Genomic DNA, 23480 nt, shown 5'->3' with positions numbered 1-23480 from the left:
TCTGACAGTAAGCTCCATCCCCATAAAACCTTTGCAGCGTGAGTTGGCGCAGCGAGGGGCAAAACTTGGTGTTTTGCGAGCTCACGATAATCGGCAAGGATGACTACGGAGGAGAAGGTGAAGCAGCTGCAAGAAGCAGTCTCGGCGCTTTACACAGAAGTAGCAGCGTCCAGAAAGAGAGAGGAAGAAGCATCAGCGCTCTGCCAGGATCTGCAAACCAGGTTGGAACGTTTGGGCAAAGAGGGGGTGCCAGGACCCAAGCCGGAGGGAGTTGGCCTCGGGAAGAGGGGGGGCAGCATCGTAGCCCATTTCGACGGGAACCTGCAGCAGTATCCTAACTTCAGAGCAGACATAGTTTACGCGCTCAATTTGCTTTGGAAAGACTTTAGAGATGAGGAGGAGAGAGTGGGGTTCATAATAACTCACCTACATGGGGAGGCTAAATCGTGGCTGCGCAATTTATGGCGCGAAAATGACCCCGCCCTCAAAGATTCCACCACTTTTATCAAAGCTATGGACGCTTGTTTTAAATCAACGGTTGATGTGGATGTTGCCAGAAGGGAAATGCATGGTTTGAAGCAGGGCAAAGCCACTGTGAGATAATATCACTCCCGCTTCTTTGCTTTAGTAAATGTGCTGGGCTGGGAGAAGGACTCCGCTGCCGTCAGAGATCTGTTCTGGGAGGGGTTGAATGGGGCTGTGAAAGATGAACTGGCGAGAGGGGAGAGACCTAACAGCACCACAGAAGTCGTGCAAAGAGCGCTGGCAATAGGGGTGCGTCTGGAAGAACGTCCTTGGAGCAGGGATGAGGGACGTATAACACGCACACCAGCCAGAACGACTCCCTTCCTACCCAGAGAAACAACGCGCGCCCAGTCCACGCCTCCACTGGGAGGGGGAGAAGAGCCGATGGAGATAGGTGGTGCCAGGGCTCAGACAGCGACCAGAGCCCTAACGCCAGGAGCAGTCAAGGCGAAGACTCCTAGAGGGAGCAGGAAGTGTTACATCTGCGACAGTGCACAGCACATGGCCAAGGAGTGCCCCCAGAGGCTCCAAAAGCACACTGCAGCCTCAGCAACAGTAAAAGGAACAGTTCAGCAGGAGCAACAGCTACAGGGAAACGACGAAGCCTGGCTGGAGGCAGAGGCACTGGGGCCCAGCCAGGCGAGTCAGTGAAGCAGTCCCCAGAGATTTTACAGCCCACAGACCCACTCCCGCCCAAACCGGTGGTGCAACTCACTGCATCGATCCAGCTACCCAATGGACTCACTATGGAAGTGCCCATTACCATTGACTCTGGTAGTAATGCAGACTTTATAGGAGTGGATTTCATCAAGCAACATAGCATAGCGCTCCTGCCAGCCACGATGCCCCTGAAAGTAGTGACAGTCGATGGAAGAGAATTGCTGGGAGGACAGGTGGTACAGCAAACGCCGCCAATGGTGATGCGAATTGGAAGTCACAGGGAAGTCATCAGCTTCAATGTCACCCACCTGTCAGACACGCCCATAGTATTAGGCATGAGTTGGCTGCACAGGCACAGCCCGGCATTAGCATGGTACCAGCGTCAATTGACCTTCTGCTCCTCCTACTGCACAGAACACTGCATCCTGACTAGCCAGGAGGATGAGGGGCAGGAGGAAGACCCGCAGCTACACATAGGCATGCTGCAAGCGGTACCCCACAAGTAAAAGGCGTTTTTAGAGGTCTTCTGCGAAAAGGACAAGCTGCCTCCCCACAGGCCCTACGACTGCAAGATTGACCTCCCGCCGGGGGCGACGCTGCCGACTGGGAAACTGTATTCCATGTCTGAGGACGAACTGCAAGAACTCAGGGAGTTCATAGATCACAACTTGAAGCGGGGATTCATCCAAGAATCCAAAGCAGTGGGGGGCAGTCCCGTGTTTTTCGTGAAGAAAAAAGACACGCCCCAAAAGAGGCTTGTAGTTGATTACAGGGTCATAAATTCGAGGACGAAACCCACGGCATTCCCCATGCCCAAGATCGACGACCTACTCGCGACGGTGAGGAAGGGACGCATCTTCACCAAGCTGGATCTTCGAGGAGCGTACAACCTCATACGTGTGCGGGAGGGCGATGAGTGGAAGACAGCCATGTTTACGCCTTTGGGCACCTATGAATACCGAGTTATGCCATCTGGTTTACAAAATGGCTCCCATTGTTTCCAAGCCTTCATGCACCACGTGCTAGCGGGACTCCTCTACAAGAAGTGCGTCTGCTTCCTAGACGACATCCTGATTTTCTCGGAATCGCAGGAGGCTCACGAGAGAGACGTCAAGGAAGTCCTGCAGAGACTACGGGAGCACAGACTTTACGCCAAACTGGAGAAATGCCAGTTCGACATGACGGAGGTGGATTTCCTGGGCTACAAGCTGTCCGACAAGGGACTCGCCATGGACAGCACCAAGGTCCGATCGGTGTTGGACTGGAAGAGCCCGCGCAATCGGAAGGAGGTCCAGAAGTTCGCCGGCTTCGCCAACTTTTATCGCAAGTTCATCAAGGGGTTCGCGATGGAGACGGCAGCCATCACGGACACCCTCAGCTCCAAGAAGAAGAAGTTCACCTGGATGGATCAGGCGGAGCAGTCCTTTCAGAGACTCAAGCGTCTCTTCGCGTCCGAAGAACAGCTGCTACACGTCAACCCCAGCAAACCAATGAGGGTTGAGACGGACGCCTCAGACAGAGTGGTGGGGGTGGCCCTGCTGCAGCAAGATCCACGAGGGGACTGGAGGCTGTGCGCATTCTACTCCAGAAAACTCAGCAAGTCGGAACAGAACTACACCATCTGGGACAGGGAGTTGCTGGCCATTCATGCAGCCTTCAAAGCATGGCGGCACTTCCTCATCGGAGCCAAACGCACGGTGCAGGTCCGCACGGACCATAAGAACCTGGAGTACTGGCGCATGGCGCGGTTCCTGAACCAGAGACACATCCGCTGGGCGGAGTTCTTTGCGGATTTCGACTTCAGGATGGAATACATCCCGGGAGACAGCAACGTCATGGCGGATGCGCTATCCAGGAAGCCGCAGTATCTCGAGGAAGCGGCACCGGTGGCGGCCAAGCACATTTTCGCACCGAAGGCGTGGGCGTGCGCTTCAGCCATCGTGGACCTGGACGCGGTACGTCGCGCGCTGCAGGTGGATTCGTTCGCACAATCCAAGATGGAGGAGGTGCGAAGAGGCACTGCGAAGGATGACGAGTTCCAGATATGCGACGTACTGCTCATCCGCAAAGGGGCCCTCTACGTGCTGGGAGACGACCTCCGCGCGAAAGTGCTGCAGCAGTTACACGATGCGCCCAGCGCTGGGCATTTCGGCAAGGACAAGACGGCGGAATTAGTAGCCAGAGACTTTTGGTGGCCCAAGATGAGGGGAGAGGTCGCGGATTACGTCACTAGGTGTGACACATGCCAAAGGGCCAAACCAGTACACAGGCCGCAGGCGGGACTGTTGGAACCGCTACAGACGCCGCTCGGACCGTGGGAGAAAGTGGCCCTGGACTTTGTCACAGATCTGCCCAGTTCGCGAGGCAAAACAGCGGTACTCGTGGTCGTAGACCTGTTCACCAAGATGGCGCATTTCATTCCTTGCGCGAAGGTGGCCACAGCGGAACAGACAGCCAAGCTGTTCATAGACTACGTCTTCAAGGTTCACGGCTTACCGCGGTCCATCCTGTCCGACCGGGGTCGTCAATTCATCTCGAGCTTTTGGCAGAAGCTGCTGGGCATCCTGAACGTCAAGATCAACTTAGCGTCGGCTCACCACCCGCAGACCAACGGACAAGCGGAGAGGGTCAACGCCATCATGCAGCAGTACCTGAGATGCTACGCAAATCAACAGCCCGTGACCTGGGTGGACTACCTACCGCTGGCCGAGTTTGCCTACAACAACACGAAGCACGTGTCCACGGGGGTGACACCGTTCTTCGCCAACAATGGACGGCATCCCAGAACCTTCCCCGGATTAGAAAAAGTGGGGGAGGGGGACACACAGGGAGCAGAGGCTTGGGCAGAGGAATTGCGGGAGGTCCACGAGCAGCTCCGAAGGAATTTAGAACTAGCAAAGCAAGCATACAAGGTGCAGGCAGACAGGCACAGGAGAGTCGGGGAAGACATCCAGGTGGGGGACTGGGTCTGGTTAGCAACCCAGGCAGTGCCGGCCAGGACGTTAGCTAAGAAGAAGCTCAGACACAAACAGCTAGGGCCTTACCAAGTCGATGCACAAATCAATCCGGTAGCCTTCCGGTTGACACTCCTGGAGGGCTCCAGAATGCACCCGGTCTTTCATAGATCAGTGCTCACACCCTACAAGGAACCCCACAGGTTCCAGGCACCAGGGAACGCACCAGACCCACCCCGCAAATCGCCAACGGGGGGGGGTCACCGAGAGCAGGGCCACTCAACGAGGTCACGGAGATTTTGGACTCGAGATGGGGGAAGAGGGGGTTGAATATCTCCTCGCCAGGGAAGGTACCCCGGCCAGCGCCAACAGCTGGGTACCGTACTACACGGTGGAGGAGCACTACCTCAAAGACGAGTTCCATGCACTCTTCCCACACAGACCTATGCCGGCAGATTATTTCGACGAATATCTTTTCACACCCACACTTTCAGCCAGCACGTTCCAGGGGTTCTCATCAGATGAGGAACCAGCACCCGACACACGCTCCCCGGAGGGATCACTCTCGGGGTCTGTTACAGACCGCTCTTATTGGTGGGACGATCAACCGGAGGTGGGGTGGAGCAGGGAACTGCTGAAGGTGCCTTGGCAGGCATCATCCCCCGAGGCGACCGGGGGGGGAGACGGACATGGACGTGTTGGGGGAGGATCCCGGGTTCGAGCACAGCTGCAGAGAGATGGAAGCAGAGGAGATCGACATCGACGAGCCCATTCCGGACTGGCCGGACCCAGCCGGCCAGCTGCACACCAGAGGGGAAGAACTGTATCCCGCACTCACCCCCACAACACTGGAGCATCCGGAACCCGCATCCGAAGAGGGGGAGGGGGAAGGGGGGCTTCGAGGGGGGGATGGATGTCAGGGGTTCAGGAGCAGAGGCACAGGGGAGAGAGGAAGCGGAGAGCGAAGGGGAACAATCCGAGGGCAGCGTAGGGGAGTATGACAGTGGGCCGAGAGATTCCATGAGCTTCTCCAGCGATTCGGAAGACTCCCAGAAGGGGGCACCGATGGCCAGGGCAAGGGGGGTCCCAGGAAGGACGCACCAGAAGCAAGGGGCCAGCGGCGACTCCCAAAGCAGCAGCTGGAGATCGGGACCAGCTTCTCCACCAGGGCGTAGCGGGGGGGAAGAGTCCCATGTGTCAGGGCCGGCTTCCCCTCCAGTGGGGAGAGAAGATGAGGCAGGGCTGACCACGCCCCTATCGCTGAGTGAGGGAACGGAGGAGAAGTCAGACTCAGCCAACCCCCCCGAAGGGGGAAGCAGTGACAGGAGCAGTGTAACGGTCAGGAGGAAGGTTGCCAGCTGGGCGCGCGCGCCAAGTTCAAATGTACAGGAGCGCGGGACAGCAGGGAGCTCGGATTGGGAGCCAGGTCCTAAAGCACGCCGGAAGCAGGGGGAAGAATCCGGGGAATCAGCATCAGAAGAGTCCAGAAAGGACGACACCCCAGAGGGCAGAAGGACCCAGAGGAGAAAGGAGCAGAGGAGGAGGTGGAGCAAGGCTAGAGTCTTGAACTAGTGTCGAGGGGGAGGAGATTCAGATGGAGCTTCAGCGGTCTAGGATTGAGACGTAGAGCTGCACGCCGCGGCTTTGAAATGGAAACTGAACCTTAATAAAGACTTTTGTATATAGTAAGAACTGGCGTTGGTCCTTTGTGAGCTGGGACCTTGGGCAGCTCTGACAAGAACGTTCACTGACAGTTAGTTAAATAAGAGGAATACATTGTTTCCATTGTCTCCGTCTGCGTTTAAAAAGGAGTAAAAGTAACAGAAAATTGAAACTAACTTTATTGTTTGAACTGTGTCTAAAAGGACTAATACAAATAGGAACTGTTTCCCTCTAGAGGAAGCTTTTGAAACTGTTACAAGAGCTGATCTGGGGGGATTTCCAGCTGCAAGATAAAACCTGTGAGATTCTGGGGACCTTGAATCGGTTAAGAATGTTGACAGAAGAGGCCTTAGTGGTTGTATTATGTAAGATAAGTGACTCACTGGAACAGCTTCACAAAAAGGTGGATGTGGTAACTACTAAAATCGACAATTTGGGACAAAAAGTGAACACCAATATAGAAATTATTCAGAAACTGACACAGGAATCTACTTCGACATGGCAAACTGCAGAGAAGGCTGGGGATAAAGTTATTGTCGTTGAACCTAAAGTAACACAATTGGAGAGAGAGAGAGTCCCAGCCTTACAGATGCAATTTGATGACCATAAGTTGATGCCTGCTATGACTGAATTTAAAGAAAATCAGATTCCAAGGATCAGAGCCCTACCTGAACTGGAGAAGGAAAGTTTGATAGATTTCCTCACACAGGAATTTGATGACTTTTGGGACCGGGACTTGGGTCAAGAAGAGATTAAAACTGTGAGGGCTTTTGGAGTTGGAAGAGGAGGGGGAAAAGAGAAGAACAAAATAAGAGACTGTTGGAACTACCAGAGGAACTTAGAAGAACAACAGTTAAGAGTGGAAATTTTGAAAGACGTTCTGAAATACTTTTTGTATCTTAAATTTAACTACGGAGATTTGGCTGCCCCGTCGAGAAGGAATAAAATTATCTTTAGGTGGGAGTTTCCCTGAGATCTACTCTTTGGCCTCAAAGGAAGGAAAATGAAAATAAGATCAGTGGAAGACAAAGTAAAGTTCATGTATAATTATGAAGAAGACTCGCAGAAGGGACTTGGAAAAGAGTTAAGAGCATCGGGCAGAAGATCACCAGGTTGATGGACTATAGGGAATTGGCAGATTTGACTGGCAGAATCCGGGACCAGGGAAAAGAGTCGGTGGAAGAAGATTGGAAAAAGTTTAAAGACTATTTATTAAAATCTTGTAAAATTAATGTGTGTTAGAAAAATGTTGGAAAGGAGTTATATGGCTTTAGTAGAAATGTTACAAGGAATTAAGTACAAATAGATTATTAGAGTATTAAAGGGAAAATAAGGTTAAAATATGTTAAGACAATTATATATTAAAGGGAAAAATAAGGTTAGAATATGTTAAGATAAATTACAGGACAGAAAATAGAGGAAGATGGAAAGGAATTGCTGAAACAGTTAATTAAAGTGGAATACAAAAAGGGAGGTGTGAGGAGGTCGTTGAAACAAGTAAATGAAAGTTAAGATACTGAACTTATTGGATGTGTTTTGGATTGTGTTTGTCTGGTTTTGTTGGTTTAATGTTTTGGGGTTGGTGTTGTGTGGTGTTTTTGTATTGTATTGTATTGTTTTGTTTAATTATTTCTCTTTCTTTTCTTTTGTAGTCTTTAAAATGTTAATAATTTTTTTTTAAAAAAAAAAAAAGATCAGGATACATGTCCAATGCCTTAGCCAAACCTACTCTTTCCTGTGATCAGTGAAGTTGTGACCTTATTCAACCCAATACCAGCCTGCTGTGTCCATTCCTGTGGACCCCCCTGCACCTGCAGCAGCCATTATGTGCCTGTGCCAGCAATGTGTACAGGCTCTAAGGAGGAGCCCTAAGGAGGAGTAGTCTAGTGATGAAAACAAAGGATACAATTCTGTGGTTGGTGGGGAAGTCATATGGAGAGCACCATCTCAATTTCACATTGAAGCAGTTGGAAACCCGAAGGCAGGCTGGAGCCCTCAGAGGCCTTCCCGGGCCCTCACAGGTTCCCATCCCCTTGCTCTTCCCTCCACTGAAAGAATATTTGTTGAGCCAGTGGAAGGGTTTTTGTCAAGTCTGTGTTCAGGGAGTATGGGGTACCTGCCATAACAGCTGTAATACAGCTAAAAGGTGAGGTGCTTTTCACCTTAACGCCAGCTCTCACATGTGTTTTCTCTTCATCAACCTGGTGCCCTCCAGGTGCTTTGGACCACAGCTTCCATCATGCCCAGCCAGCATGGCCAATAGTCAGGGAAGACAGGCGTGGTATTCCAACAACATCAGGAGGGCCATTGTTCCCCTGCTACTGTATTATAACTTGCATCCATAACCCTGGGTGTTGCATGTCAAAAGCCTATTGAAATAAAAAGCATCTTCAATTTCTGGCAAAAGAGACAGCAGTGATGACTGGTGCCCATTAGGACAGGCAGGGCGGAAGGCAGGGAGACTAACAGTAACAAGGGTCAGAGCCAACAACAGACAGAACCAACTCATTCTGGTTTTGTCCCATCCCCATCCTTGCTGATTTATCCAAGGGACAACATTGAGAGTGAGAGGAAGCCGACTGTCATCCCCTGGACTAGTTAAACGGTGGGCAGGTGAGGGGGCACTTAGGTTGGTAGGGCAAAGCCTCATTTGCCCTTTGAATCAGCCACTGATGCCTGCCAGTTTTCAATTGATAAAAAAACAGTGAGCTACAGAGAGGACCTGTTTCTTGTGCTCACTCAAGAAATATACTGTGAGATGGCACCAAGAATAAGGAATCTTACAGCTTGTTCGGTAGAGCATGAGACTCTTAATCTTAGGGTCATGGTTTCAAGCCCTATGTTGGGCAAAAATATCCCTGCGGGGTTGGACTAGATGACCCTCATGGTCCCTTCCAACCCTACAATTCTATGATTCTCTGACTTTCATCTTAATTCCTAGGCAGATATATATTGGTCCCAAAGCTAACCTGGTTCTAAGCCAATGAGCTTTTTGTACTGTTATTTGGATATAGGGTTAGTTTTACATTTCTGACAGTAAACTGGTCTTCACACATATATATGGTCTCCTGTTGGCTTTGGTTGGCTTTTCAAATAACTGCTACATAGTTTTTCATTTGATAACAATGTTGTTTTTAAATTTCCAAAGCTGTGCTAGAAGAGAATGCAGCAAGTATTTTTCCAATTTAAACACATCAGGAGCAGGCGAAAACAACCAGAAGGGCCACAGTTTAGTGCTAGAGCATCGGTTTTGAATGCAGAAGGTCCCAGGTTCAATCCCCATCATCTCCAGGTAAGCTTGGTTTAAGGCAGCTGCCAGTTTTCCAAAAGGGGTGTTTGCAGCAGCCCTGGAGGCTTCCCAGAGCAAAAGTGGAAAGCAGGCACAGGTAGGTGGGAGTTATTCTAAATGTCTGCTTCTCTGTTTATTTTAAATAATCAACCCAAAACCCATGGAATAGGGCAGAATACACATTCAAATGAACAAACCTGGAAAACAGGAGGTACTGACCTCTTCAGAGCCACAGTCACACTTCTCTCCAGCTTCCAGAACACCATTCCCACAAAGCGCTTTGCTTCTGGCACTTCGCTTCTTATAAAACAATTTTAAATTAGGTCGATTAGAGAGGCAATGGGCTCCCTTGAATTTAATGAAATTTTGGAAGTCTTTAATGCTGCAGCTGCTAAAAGCTTTAATTCCACTTGAAAGTCTAAAACATAGTAAGATGAATCTGCTATTATTATATGGCAAGCACAAATACACACACAACATATTTTGTTATAAAAAATAAAAACAAGAGCTCCTTCATTCTTATGCATGCTGAATGGAGGGCTGCCGAGTGCCGCAGGAGGCCAGACCAGTCTCTGAAACCTGGAAGGTGACTTGAGCAAACTTATATATATATATATATGGAGTTTTCAAGAAGTTTTGTTACAGTCTGCACAGTTGCAGACACGGCTCCAAGGCATCATACTGAAGCACTATAAGGTAGGAGCCAATTATTAAAAATGAGTATTTATTTTGTCCTCCTTTCAGCTGGTAAACATCCATACCATAGATTTAAAGCACATGACTTCCCCCAATTATCTGGGAACTATAGTATACCCCTCACAGAGCTACACTTCACAACCACAAAGTATAGTTTCCAGGATTCTTGGAGGGAAGCCATGTGTTTTAAATGTAAGTTGTGGTTGTTTTGCAATTATTGAAAGAATGCAAAAGACCTGAAAGAACTTGCTGTCAAGAGGCAAAAGGAGAAATGAGTGCACACAGCATGATCCCTCTTTAAAACCACCTCCAATTATCTTGAGGGGGGGGGGGTAGCATAAGTCTCCAGTATTAAACAAGGTTTACCCTTTCTACTTACTGGATTTTTTCCAGTTACATTTGGTACAAAATGATAACAGCAGATACCAAATCAATAGCAGTGGAAGATTTTTGGCTCTTCAAAGTTTGCTAGTGCACAAGCCCTATTTATACACAGGTATAGCAGAACTTCACCCCTTATGGCAGGAGTGGGGAACATCAGACCCACGGGGCATAAATTAGGCTTTCCTGACCTCTGAATTTGTCCCAGAAGTTGAGGAGAAGTTTTTAATGTGTGGTGTTGAATTGTGCTTTTACTATTTTTTGTTGGGAGCCACCCAGAGTGACTGGGGCAACCCTGACGAATGGACAGCATATAAATAAATGTTGTTGTTGTTGACAACAAACCACAGGAGATAAGCCTGTGCCTGTTCTTTGATGGTAAACTGCAGAAGAGTAGCCACCATTTCTGTTATCTCCAATCTCTGTACAGTGCTGAGATAGGAAATGAGCTCTGCTGCTGCCTTCCACTATCAAAATACAAGCAAAGGCTTATGTCCAGTCCTAAAACCTATGAGCTGCTTAGTGCAATAGTCATAGTACTTACACTGCTTCCGTGTTCATTATGCAGACAAAGCCTCCTGGGCACTTGCACACTTTGCCATTGTCATATTCCATCCCCAGGTTAAGGCCCAGCAATTGGGCCAGAATGACGGAGAATGGCTCTTTGGTCATGGACTTCTGATACTAGAAGGAAGAGGGAAAACTTGAATCAGGAACCAGATTATTCCACCCCATTATGGGAGACTAAATGCAAACAAGTCTCTTCAGTCCATATTTTAGGAGTGTAGTGAAGTTGGGAAATCTTGGTATGTCAAACGCTTGTTCACACAGCAGTGAGAGAGATAAAACTGTTGCTTTGGGAGAGATAAAACAGTTGCTTTCTGGGGAATGGGTGTCTGGTCTCTTTAAACGTAAAAACTCTCTGTCGCTAGAAGTGTGAGTCAATTACTTCTTGACTCTAGGCAGGATGAGATATCTGATTTGAAGACCCTGGCACAGCTGGGGGTTTGAGTGTGGATTGGGTTGTATAAAGGTGCAGGAGGCTATCAAGTAATTTACAGCTTGGAAGCCTGGTACGTGTAAGAAAGGCCTGGAAATGAAGGGAGAGCCTTTTTGATCGCAAGGTCTCTGAACCTAATCAAAGTTCAGCTGTGCCATCTCCTGACAACCAGGAGATATAGTCTCATCATACAGCCATTGGTAAATTGGTAATTAACCTAAAGAAATGATTGGTCCCTAACCTGCCCTCCACCTGGGTTTTCAAGGATAAAGGATTTGAAGAAGAGTTTGGATTTGATATCCGGCTTTATCACTACCCAAAGGAGTCTCAAAGTGGCTAACAATCTCCTTTCCCTTCCTCCCCCACAGCAAACACTCTGTGAGGTGAGTGGGGCTGAGAGACTTCAAAGAAGTGTGACTGGCCTAAGGTCACCCAGCAGCTGCAGGTGGAGGAGCGGGGAAGCGAACCCAGTTCACCAGATTACGAGACTACTGCTCTTAACCACTACATTTAGATGCAAATTGCAAAACATCTTGCCCTGGTACTTTGCCTGAGGGCGTTTAACCAGTGAAAGGACTCCTGACTACTCGCTGTGCTTTGAACTATTGTTGATGTGTGAGTATGTTTTTTAGTTAGCTATATTTTACCATGTTTTTATTTTCTGTTTGTAACTTCTAAGAACTGTGCAAACCTTTTGAGTAGCTTTTTCAATAAATTTGGAAAAGGACTTTTTGCCTTTTGTATTCTGTGCCTTTGCTCAGAGAAGCTGAACTAGTGCCTGACCGTTTGGACACCTACCAGGTGAATTAATGTCTGCGTCATGGTAAAGTGACTCAGGGCTGGGTGACCTGGTAAATATCGAACGGAGGTTCTCCTCCTTGAACCCCATTTGAGGGTGGCCCAGGAAAGGAGGTGATGGCAGCTTTACCGTTTGGCTTGTGATTTGCACCAACTAGTGAACTCTCCCCTGTCCCTGCCAAGTCCTGCTGGTGTCTAGGAGGAATGGTCGTGGGGGGGGGGTTTAAGAGCTTCTCAGTATTTAAACTCATTTTGTAGAACCTAAGATCATATTAAAAGGGACGCAGGTGGCGCTGTGGGTTAAACCACAGTGCAATAAATAAAGGTTATGTAATATGCAATGTTAAATTATACAACAGGTTTTAGAATAATTGGCATTACTTTTCAAAGTAGTAGGTGACCACCAGAGGCTTAAAAGGAGCATCAGATCAGGAAGAGTGTTTATTTTACAGCCACTCTGCAGCCTCCCCAGATTCCCACACTTGAAGGAGGCTTTTTCAGATCAGGGAGTGTGGGCAGGCTGAGAGGATGGAGCGGGACTGGATAAATGCTTAATGGAAAGAAAAACACACCTTGCAATGTTAAGATAAACTCAACAGACACCCACTGAAACAGTAACAAAATTCTAAAGCAGCCTGAGAATGAGGCAAAGAAATAATAATGGAAGGCTCTTTCAAAGGAGAAGAAAACTTTCCAGAAACTGGAGGACAGGCTTCAGCACAGCACTCATTAGAAGGAGAGGAGAAATGAAATGAATGAATGAATTTATTTCCTGCCCATCTGACTGGGTTTCCCCAGCCACTCTGGGTGGTTCCCAACAGAATTAAAAGCACAATAAAACATCAGACATTAAAAACTTCCCTAAACAGGGCTGCCTTCAGATGTCTTCTAAAAGTCAGATAGTTGTTTATTTCCTTGACATCTGATGGGAGGGCATTCCACAGGGCAGGCACCACCACCAAGAAGGCCCTCTGCCTGGGCAAAAAGCCGAGAATTGAATATAAATTATTAACAGATGCAAAAGAAAGAGGAGGCTTCGCCCTGCCAGATCTGAAGTTATACTATGAGGCATCATGTCTTTGCTGGATAAAAGAATGGACAAAACTTAAAAACACAAAACTCCTGGACTTAGAAGGATTTGATAACAGATTTGGGTGGCATGCGCATCTATGGAAAGAAAAGAAAAAGGGTTACAAATCGTTTGAAAACCATATCTTCCGGAGATCGCTAATTGAAGTTTGGGACAGATATAAAAATATATTAGAAATGGGGGTCCCACATTGGTTATCCCCATTAGAGGTTATAGGTGTTAAAAAAATTAATATGAGGAGTGAATGGATTACTTATGGAGATTTGGTGGTGAAAGAAAGAGAGAAATGGAGATTGAAACCATATGAGCAAGTAAAAGAACATGTATATGATTGGTTGCACTATTATCAGATAAGTGATATGTTTAAAAACGATGTGAAAGAAAAAGGATATAAAGAAAAAGACTCAAAATTTCAAACAGAAATTGTTAATAATGATTGTAAGATAATTTCAAAAATGTACAAAATTTTATTGGAATGGCACACGTTAGATGAGGAAGTGAAAGTGGTAATGATTCAATGGGCCAGAGACCTAGGGTATAATATAGATATGGAAGACTGGCAAAAAATATGGAATGGAAATTTGAGGTTTACAGCATGTACTACATTAAAAGAAAATATCATGAAAATGGTATATAGATGGTATATGACACCAGCCAAATTAGCAAAAATGTACAAAACTTGTAACAAATGTTGGAAATGTAAAGAGAAAGAAGGTACATTTATGCATATGTGGTGGGAATGTAAGAAAGTAAAGGGGTTCTGGGAAATGATATATAATGAGTTAAAGAAAATGCTGAAATATAGCTTTGTTAAGAAACCAGAAACCTTCCTGCTGGGAATAACTAGAACGGACATAAATAAGAGGGGCTGTAAACTTTTTCAGTACGCAACAACAGCAGCGAGAACATTGATGGCCCAAAAATGGATACAAGAAGAAGTACCGACCGTGGAAGAATGGAGAACAAAATTAACAGACTATGCAGAACTGGATAAACTAACCGGAAAAATCAGATTCCAAAGGGACCATAAGTTTTTAGAGGACTGGGGGAAATTCAGAGAATATTTGAAAACTGTATGTGAGGAACATACAACGCTAGTGTGTTTTAAAGAAGCTTTGTGAAAAATTAAGGAATATTGCAAGAATGTAAATGAGGACAGAAATATTGTATTCAAAGGCAATATCAAAATTAAGGAATGTGAAGATAGAAATTTAACTATGAATGATTGTCAGAGAAGTTGAGGGAGGTCCAATAAGTTAAAATATGTGATGTGGAATTTTGTATGATTGGAGATTTTATGGAAAAGTTTAATAAAAAATTTATATATATAAAAAAAGAAGGCCCTCTGCCTGGCTCCCTGTAACCTCACTTCTTGCATGGAGGGAACTGCCAGAAGGCCCTCGGAGCTGGACCTCAGTGTATATACAGAAGGTAGTGGTGTGTTTGGGTGCTGAGCTACATCACATCCTATGCCAGGGGTCTGCAACCTTTAAGACAAAAAGAGCCACTTGGACCCGTTTCCGAAGAAAAAAAATCTGGGAGCCGCAAAACTCGTCATTATAAAAATAACTTTTTTGTCACTTTTTTATTATTTATTTGTTTGACCCCTCAGAATTACTCTTCCTCATAGAAATAAACGTTAAATTAACAAGTTACCTTTTTTTGTGTGTGTGTGTTCTTCACTCCCCTTCAAAACAGTGACCAGCGTACATGCCCCTTACAATGTAGCGGGCGGGTGGGCGGGCAGGAAGGTGACGTCGGGACGGTGCTTGACTAACGCACGCACCGCCCCCATGCGACGTCACAGCCAGTACAGCGCCCGCCACAGTGGGGAGTGTCGGGGCGCACAATGCGCTTCCTCCCCTCGCTAGTATCCGCCCCGGAGCCGCGGCAAAGGTGTAAAAGAGCCACATGCGGCTCCGGAGCCGCGGGTTGCAGACCCCTGTCCTATGCTTTGCTGTGGCGACATAGGCAAGGTGTTCACTGATGCAGGCATGGCTTGCAGAATAGCAAGTTCGGCTGTCAACAGGAGTGTGGTCAGGGATTGCAGGAGCACAGAGTGAAGTGTGCCCCTCCCCATCCTGTCCAGTTTGCCAGCATATGGTTCTGCTTTCCTAGCATTTCTGAAATGCCAGAAGCTTGTTTATGTTAAAGTTTGTGGGTCATATATGTTTTGACCCACTGAGTCTGCTGCAACGGCCCTGCAGTAAATTTGATTTATTGCCACTCCGACAAACTTCCAATGGCGCCCACACGCTTCCACTCCGCGCGTTGCCACTCCCCTCAGCTGCCGGATAATACGCAGCAGAAAATGGCCTGTCTGTGTTGACGTGGTCTCTTGAATAACACAGCTCCGACACCAGTGCTTCTAATCCAAAACTCTTTATTTAGCAGCACTCAAAACAGAAAAGAAAACCTGCAGAATCCAGCTGCATGTTCACAGCTTTCTGCCTCTTAACAAAAACTAAACTAACGTTCCCAGACAGACTGCTCTCCAGAGAGAGCTCAGACCCCACAGAGCACAGATCAAAGGAACAAGCATGGATCATGTGGGCAGTGCACCCAGTTGATAAGAATGCTCCTGGAGGGTTAACTAACCCCTGACAGTCCAGAACCATAACAGTTTAGTGTGCAGTTGGACACAGTATTAGGCAGCTGGAAAGCTGATAATGTAGAGTCCGAAAAAATGGTGTGGGGGGTAGACATGTTAAGCATATGCACTTATTACACACTTAAATGACCGGCAATGTCAGGGACAGCATGTACAAAAATTATATAAGGGAGGAATGGACTCTGCCAGCATGACTCCAGTACAGGATTATATCCTAAGCTACTGAATGCAGCTCCTCCAAGAACTGCACTGGAAAACAAATACCCAGAGGCATGTGACTTATACTTACAGCAGGAACAGGGAACCTGTAGCCTCCAGATGTTGCTATAACTAATCTAATCTTATCTATGCACCCTTTTATGGCAAAATAGGCTTTGCAGTGGTTTACGATGTATAAAAAGCAGTTACAGAAATATAAAAGTATAAACATCCATAATTAAGATATGCAATAAAACAATCCCAACAGCAATTAAAAGAGGCTTAAGTTGAGAAACAAGTGCCTCTTCAAAAGTTGGCAGAATGCCAATACTGATTGGGTCTCTAAGGTTTCAGTAGGGCGTTCTTGGATACTAGCTTCTACAATCCCCAACCAGCAAGAACAATAGTCAAGGAACATGGGGGCTGTAGTCTCACAACATCTGAAGGGTCACAGGTTACCCAACCCTGCAATATCTAAATCCAAGACAGGCAACATATACACTTCAGCTAAGAAAGTTCAGCGATACTGTACCAGAGCAACTCCTGCATCAAAATTCCGGAGGCACAGCTTCCCCATAAATCCTGCTCCTACATAATTAGGTTTCTCCCTGTAACTAAAACACAAAAGTAGATGGTGGGCCATACACTCTGGAGTAGCCAAAGGGATTGTGTCTTCAAAACAAATGACAAAATCTTCACATAATCAAGAAGCTGTGGAGAACATTACATACACAGTGGCCTTCTCAGATCTTGTTACCAAGCTGGTCCCTTCCACCATCATTTGCCCACAATCCCAGGTGAGCAATCTGCTATTTAGCTCTAACATCTGCTGAAATCTTTCAGTTGAAGGGAAATATGTTCCTGGCAGGGGCCTCTAATCTGTGCTTCTATGCTTTCAATTATCTCTGCTTGCTGTCCACTGTTTGCGGCTTTCTGTACCTACCACTCAATCAGTGTGTGTTTTTAAGAGGAGGGATGGACAACATTTTCTTGTGCAGTTTCTGTATTGCATCTATGACAGGTGCTTTGCCAACTTGGTGCCATTTAGTTGTTTGGGATTACAGCCACTCTCATCAGCCACAGCCAACAGATAGCTGGGTATGATAGCTGTAATCCAAAGCATCTGGAGGGCACCAGGTTGGCGAAATCTCTGCCTCTCTCATACCCTTCTGTTGGAGTTTTCTCTTATGTCTTAAATTGGCTTTTCCTTAGATCCATCTATAATGTGAACATAAAATCCTACAGTTGTCCAAAGATGCATTTGATTTCTCTTCCATATGCTGCCCCACATCAAGAGCATTTAACGTGGCACAACTATTATTTGATATGCAGACATTTTTCATCACATCTTCATCCAAGGAACTCAGGCAACTCTGTGACAAAATGCTTCATGAGGAAGGGGCATGATATAAATATTGCACTGGATTCAACTAACTGGTTCAAACTTGTGCAAAGACTTAAACCAGCACAATGGGGCTTTCTCCCCTCTGCCCCCATGCCCTCTGATTGGCTGGAGGCAGGGTCCAGAGTGCTCCAAGAACAGCATGGGGGGGGGGGAGATGGTTCCATGGGACAAGCAAAAATGCTTGCACTGACATAACATTTGTAACAGCACGATGCTGGATTTACTCCTTGATAAACAAATACAGAATGCTGGCCCAAGATTATTCAGTGAGCTTCAAGGCTGAAGAGGAATCTGGAAATGGGTCTCTCTGGTTTAACTCTGGTATGCTATCTACAACACAGTGACTGATCATAGGCACTTTTTATTTTAGCTTTACCTATGGAAAGGTTGGTTCACTGTCTTTGGCCAGCTGCTGGTGCTCTTGCAATACTATATTTTTCAGTTAACTGCACAAAAAGGCTGAAAATCCTTTGATCCTAATAGCATAATCTGAAACCCAGAAGTAGGTCCCATTAAGCTCAACAGGGCATGCTCCTAGGAAAGTGGACAGGATTTCCACTAACTTGTCTTAGGGCTGACATTAATACATAGTTCCCTTCGTAAAACTGGAGTCAGCCACATGAAGCAGGGAATGGGGCAGCAACAAGGCATGGTGACATAACAGCCCTTGCAGGGAATTAGTATAGGAAAAAGGTTACCCCCCGCCCCTAATCAGCCATCAGGGCAGTCACCTGCTTTTCCCATATGAAGCCCATTAGACAGACAATACACCATAACATCCCCAGATGCTTTTGCAGCCCCCTTTTCAACATGCAGCCTGGCTGTTGGATCAGGCCAAAGGCCCATCTAGTGGAACATCCTGTTCTCATAGTGGCCAAGCAGGATCTCAACGCAAGAGCACTCTTCTCACTTGTGAGTCCCACCAAGTGTATTCAGAGGCGTTCTACCACTGACAGTGGAGGGAGAACATAGTTATCATTTTCTAGCTGCTTGAGTTATTAAACAAAAGAAAACATGTAGTCTCATCCCTCAGATCACAATGAATTTTTTTAAAAAACTACATTTGGGGTGATTTTTCAGTGGGAGGGAGGAATTCTGCACATGGAATGTGCAAACAACAAATGTAAAATGTGAGCACATGCACAACGGCTATATGAAGTGGACTAAAACTGATCTGTCTATCCCTAGTTTTAACAGAACTGCATTTTGATGGAAGGCTATGTTATTTTTATTTCAGTAAAGGGTAAAAACTATGGCTCAGGGTGGAACACCTGCTTTCCACGCAGAAGGTCCCAGGCTCAATCCCCGCCAGCTCCAGTTAAGTCTGAGAAAGACGCCTCTCTGATATCTTAGAGAGCAGTGACACTGACTCAAGGCCCCACACTGTGGGTGCCCAGCATGCCCCACCCAAACTGTGACGTCATGATGTCGTAGTGCAGGGCATGAGCTTCAGCAGTGAGGTGACTGGACCTCTCCCACCCGAACACCACACTCTCTTCCACCCTCCACCCAAACTCCACACTCTCTCTTCTATGGAGCATGGTGTCCACGCACCTGCCCCTGCATTTTGTGGGTGCCCAGCCCCTATACGTGAACTCTTGTGCGTGCTTGGGCACCCAGAGCTCCAGGGAGATAGCGCCTATGTTAGTGAGTCACTATCTCTCAGTGTATATGAGTATGCATGCTATAGCAATATTAGAGTGCTTTATATGAGAAAATATACCTCCTTACACTAACAAAAGTGCCAGATCGTGAGGCCGTAGAACAAGATATGAATTTTTCCAACGTAAAAATTTTCGGAGTAACACATCGGGCTCTCCTGATGTTGAGATTTTATTATGGTCTGTCCAGAACTCCAAAGAAGATAGAACAACTGTAATGTTAAGGCTAGAAAATATCTGAAAAGATGGAAAGAATGCAAACTCAAATAAAGGCAGGGAGAAATACACGTTCAGTGGTTCCATCTTAATTTTCGACAAATTCATCATAAAGATTTGGGTGACTGTAATTAAGAGCCTGGTCCTAATTTGTGCCAGAGCTCACCAGTCTGCCATTACACATGCAAGAAGCTCAGGGATGGTGTGCCCATGAGGCAAATGTGGAGGTGGCCTCAGGGAGGCAGCCTCTGGACAGCTGGAAGGGGCACCACAGTGCACACATTGCGACACACACACACTGTCTGGGTGCATGCCGATAGTGGGCAGTGAGTGGTGAGTGCTGTGACAAATAGAATCAGTCACCCATGTCCTGGTATCAGATAATTCAATCTAAGCTTATTAATCTGTAGATTTGTTAGTACAGTGGTGCCTCGCAAGACGAAATTAATCCGTTCCGTGAGGCTCTTCGTATAGCGGTTTTTTCGTCTTGCGAAGCAAGCCCATTGGCAGCTTAGCGGATTAGCGCTATTAGCGGTTTAGCGGCTTTTAGCGATCAGCTGTTAAGCGGCTTATCAGCGGATCAGCTGATAAGCGGCTTAGCGGCTTAGGAAAAGGGGGGGGAAAACCCGCAGGAACTCGCAAGACATTTTCGTCTTGCGAAGCAAGCCCATAGGGAAATTCGTTTTGCGAAGCGCCTCCAAAACGGAAAACCCTTTCGTCTAGCGGGTTTTCCGTCTTGCGAGGCGTTCGTCTTGCGGGGCACCACTGTAAGGAGTGACCATTCAGACAAATGTAAGGTAGCTGCCTTCAGGATGGGGGATAAGATGGAGATAGTAGCCAGGTTTCATTAACATGTTATAGTACATGTAACTTAAGTGTTAGATGCAGGTTTCTGATGAGTAATTTTTTTGTATTGAACCTACTGGAATCTTGTACATATGCCAATAATAATAATAAATTTAATATTTCTACCCCAGCCACTCTGGACAGCTTTCAGCAGAACATTAAAAACAGAATAAAACTTCAGATGTCTTCTAAAAAGTCAGATAGTTGTTTATTTCCTCGACATCTGGTGGGAGGGCGCTCCACAGGGCAGGCACCAGCACCAAGAAGGCCCTCTGCCTGGTTCCCTGTAACCTCACTTCTCACAGTGAGGGAACCGCCAGAAGGCCCCCAGTGCTGGACCTCAGTGTCCGGGCTGAATGATGGAGGTGCAGGCACTCCTTTAGGTATACTGGGCTGAAGCAATTTAGGGCTTTAAATGTCAGCACCAACACTTTGAATTGTGCTCGGAAACATACTGGGAGCCAATGTAGGTCTTTCAGGACCGGCCACTCAATAAAGGTTTGAGAATGAGAATGAGACTTCCAGACTGCATGCACATATAGATCCTTGGGCTCAAATGCTGCCCCCTCCCCATTCCTCTTTTAGCGTGTCCACTTATGGTTTTAAACTAAACAGAGACTTCTGAACTGGGGAGGTTGGTTAGTTTGAACTATGGTTTGTTAACAAGTCAAGATCCCACACCAAGGTTTGATACTGCTTTGTTTCAACAAACAGTACTTTTAACTAAACAGAGTTCCTCCACCCCACCTCACCCTGGTCCCAGTTCAGACATAAAAGAAACTCTAATTAGTTTTAAATAGGAAGCAAGTAGCTTCAGATCTCCTTCTCATGGCTGTGCCAGAAGAGGGGAGAGAAATAAAGAGTGTGTGAACCCAAGGTTCACTGCTACTAGTGTGAAGTGTTAGGGGTAGCCAGTGTGGTGCCCTCCAGACATTGTTGAACTCCCATTCTCTTAAACCATTGGCCATGCTAGCTGGGACAGATGTGAGCTGTGATCTAACAAACTGCTGGAGGACATCATTTTGAGCACCTCTGTGCTAAACTGTGTGTTGGCATCATCTGTCTCGAGAGACAATGGAGTGTGCCTCCAGGGGTGATGTCAAACCGCTGTGTTAGCAGCACTGAACTGACCTCCCTGGGACACAAGCTTGGGCAATGCGTCTGGAGGTCCTGGGCTGCCCAGACGAGAAGATCCTCCTCTCAGCCTCACTGATGTGGTCCAAAGGGAAGCAGAGCTTGGCTGCAGCAGTTGCTGGAAGGAGGTATGCAAGGTGCCATCCAACTGTCTTAGGGATTCCACTCTGGATTTGTGTAGGGTTTATTCCTTTTCTTCTCTCAAAGATATCCCACAAGGCAGCAGAGGTTTAGGATCAGAGTTTTCCTTCTTCCCAAGTTGATGAGCCCCATCTGCCCCTCACTTCCCTCTACAACACATGCAGAAACCGCCTTCTTGACTGTTGGACCCCCTCTTGGCCTCATCTGCTCAGTCTGCTGGAGCCTGTCTTTGCATGCAGGGGAAGTCCCTAACTCACCAAGGGGTTGAGACCCATTAGCTACCCTCATCTGGTTTAGCCAGCCAGCCAAAGCTGTTCCTGGGGTGTGGCCACTGTTGTATGCTGACAGCTTCTAGGAACCATGGGTGAGAGCTAAGTGCAGGGTGGCAACCAAAGTGGACAAACTACCCCAGAAAGAGCATGATGTGTCCCCTACCAGAGGTACTACCCCTCCCCTAACATTCCATACACCCCTGTGTTAAACCATCGTTTAACATTATGTCCTAAAAGCGTCAGACAAGCCAATCTTGTCTTCTATTGTAGGGTAAGTACTACTGAAACCATGCATGCTGTTTAAGTTAGTCAAAACTAAGTGGTGTCTCAATTTAAATGGAATGTAATCTATACTAATTTAACTGGATCAAGACCTAATTATCTGATATAACAGAACATAATGATCAGTGTTGGCCATTTAATTATTTGCGTACATTATTTATATGCTCCCTTTCCAAGAGAAACATTTTATGTAACATTGTAATGTTGAAATAAGATCACGAGCCATGACCTCATGAGTGTGCATGTATTCCTATCATCCAATGCTATGCAATTACTTTGCCAGAACAGATGCTTGAAAGGCAAGGCTGTTAAGAGTGAGAGCCAAGTGAAAACATCCAAGTGGCTCTTGTTATACAAAAGAAAAACAAAACATGGCAGTCACTTACACTGTTGACAAAACCAATAAGCTGTGCTATGCCGTCGGTTACAATTTCTCTGCTTCCACCCAAAAAGTTGTACTGGAGAGAAAAACAGTTGTGTGCATCATAGCAAAAATAAACAATAAAACAGACAATAGTTATGGTAGACTGCCAGTGTTGGCAACAGAATGCAACTTGATATGACAGATGAACCAGACGTTGGGCCAGGCATATATGGAAAAGAGATGTGAAGTGATTTGAATGCTCTTAGAGCTCGCCTTTCTGTGCATGTGCATCTGTAGGATAGCAGTGAATCAAACAACCTTAGCAGGGTGAGATGGTCTTCAGGGTCCTCAACAACCTCCTGTCATGCTTCAATTGCAGTCTACTGCTAATAAGCTAAGTGAGTATACGGTGTTATCTCATTTTATACTCAGTAGTGGCCCTGCAAACCAGATTAGATTGAGATAAAATGGCTAGACCAAGTTGACCCTATATGCCAAATCTCACCATCTAAGGCTAACACTCTATCCACTACACCAGTTTCCAACCCGTGTGCCATGGCACCCTGGGGTGCCTTGAATGATGGTCAGGGGTGCTGTAGGCACCTTCTCTCCCCCCTCTGATGCCCTCTTGCATCTCTGCCTCCCAAAGGCTTGCACAGCTGTTTGTTGCAGCAGCCTGGCTACAAGCTCCGCAGGCAAATGGAGCCTCTGAGGCTGGCCAGGGGATGCTGGTTGCCAGGAGCTGAGGCGGCCTCAGAGTAAGCAAGCAAGTGGGTGAGGGAGCCCAGCCAGCCAGTCCACCAGCCCTTATTGTTGAGAATGGCTGAACAAGTAGGAAGCCAGACAGGCAGGTGCCATGCTGGCCTTTCTTCTGCTTGCTGTGTGCAATGTCTTTCTGGGAGCTGAATGCCCAGCGCCAAAGGGAGCCTTTCCACCCTGCAGGCCCAGCGCCACCCATGGCTGCCTCCTAAGGTGAGTAAGGTGCTGGCCTCACGCTCACCTTTGGCCAGTCTTCACTGGGCCTCTAAGGCTGGGGGCATCCTCTTCCCAGGGCCTCTTGGGGGTAGTTCAGAGACCAAGGGCAGTGGCGGCAGCTGCCTGGAGGACTCCCAAGGAGAGGTGGCTGAGGGAATAATCCACAAGGGAGGGTGTTCGAAAAGGGGTGAGAGGCTGCTGACTCTGCAGGCAAGGGGTGACATAACTGGGCTTCTGAGGCCCCACAGGGCAGCTGCAGAATGAATGTAGTTGGTCAAGGGAACATGGACTCAAAAAGGTTGAAAACCTCTGCAATGTAG

The 23480-nt window shown here is 47.0% G+C and overlaps 1 protein-coding gene across 9 annotated transcripts in view; it reads right to left on the bottom strand.

Moving 5' to 3' along the window:
- The window catches only part of LOC307203839 (disintegrin and metalloproteinase domain-containing protein 2-like), a 106714-nt gene that overhangs the window by 40211 nt on the left and 43023 nt on the right, over nucleotides 1–23480 (bottom strand). For 7 of the 9 annotated variants that reach the window (XR_013833382.1, XM_079955008.1, XM_079955010.1 and 4 more), the window contains 5 exons: nucleotides 22208–22279; nucleotides 19001–19167; nucleotides 16397–16478; nucleotides 10712–10851; nucleotides 9310–9508 (listed from right to left, as the gene is read on the bottom strand). Coding sequence is in view for 8 of the 9 variants with exons in the window: in XM_079955008.1 (XP_079811134.1) it covers nucleotides 9310–9508; nucleotides 10712–10851; nucleotides 16397–16478; nucleotides 19001–19167; nucleotides 22208–22279 (660 nt within the window). In the remaining variant the exon portion in view is untranslated. The remainder of the gene's footprint in view (nucleotides 1–9309; nucleotides 9509–10711; nucleotides 10852–16396; nucleotides 16479–19000; nucleotides 19168–22207; nucleotides 22280–23480) is intronic. The other 2 variants (XM_079955009.1, XM_079955013.1) reach the window with 2 other exon arrangements.

The sequence above is a fragment of the Podarcis cretensis genome (genome assembly GCF_951804945.1).
Source record: "Podarcis cretensis genome assembly, chromosome: 15".
NCBI lineage: Eukaryota > Metazoa > Chordata > Lepidosauria > Squamata > Lacertidae > Podarcis > Podarcis cretensis.
Note: the sequence above shows the minus strand (reverse complement) of the source record. Positions and strands in the feature narration are given on the sequence as shown.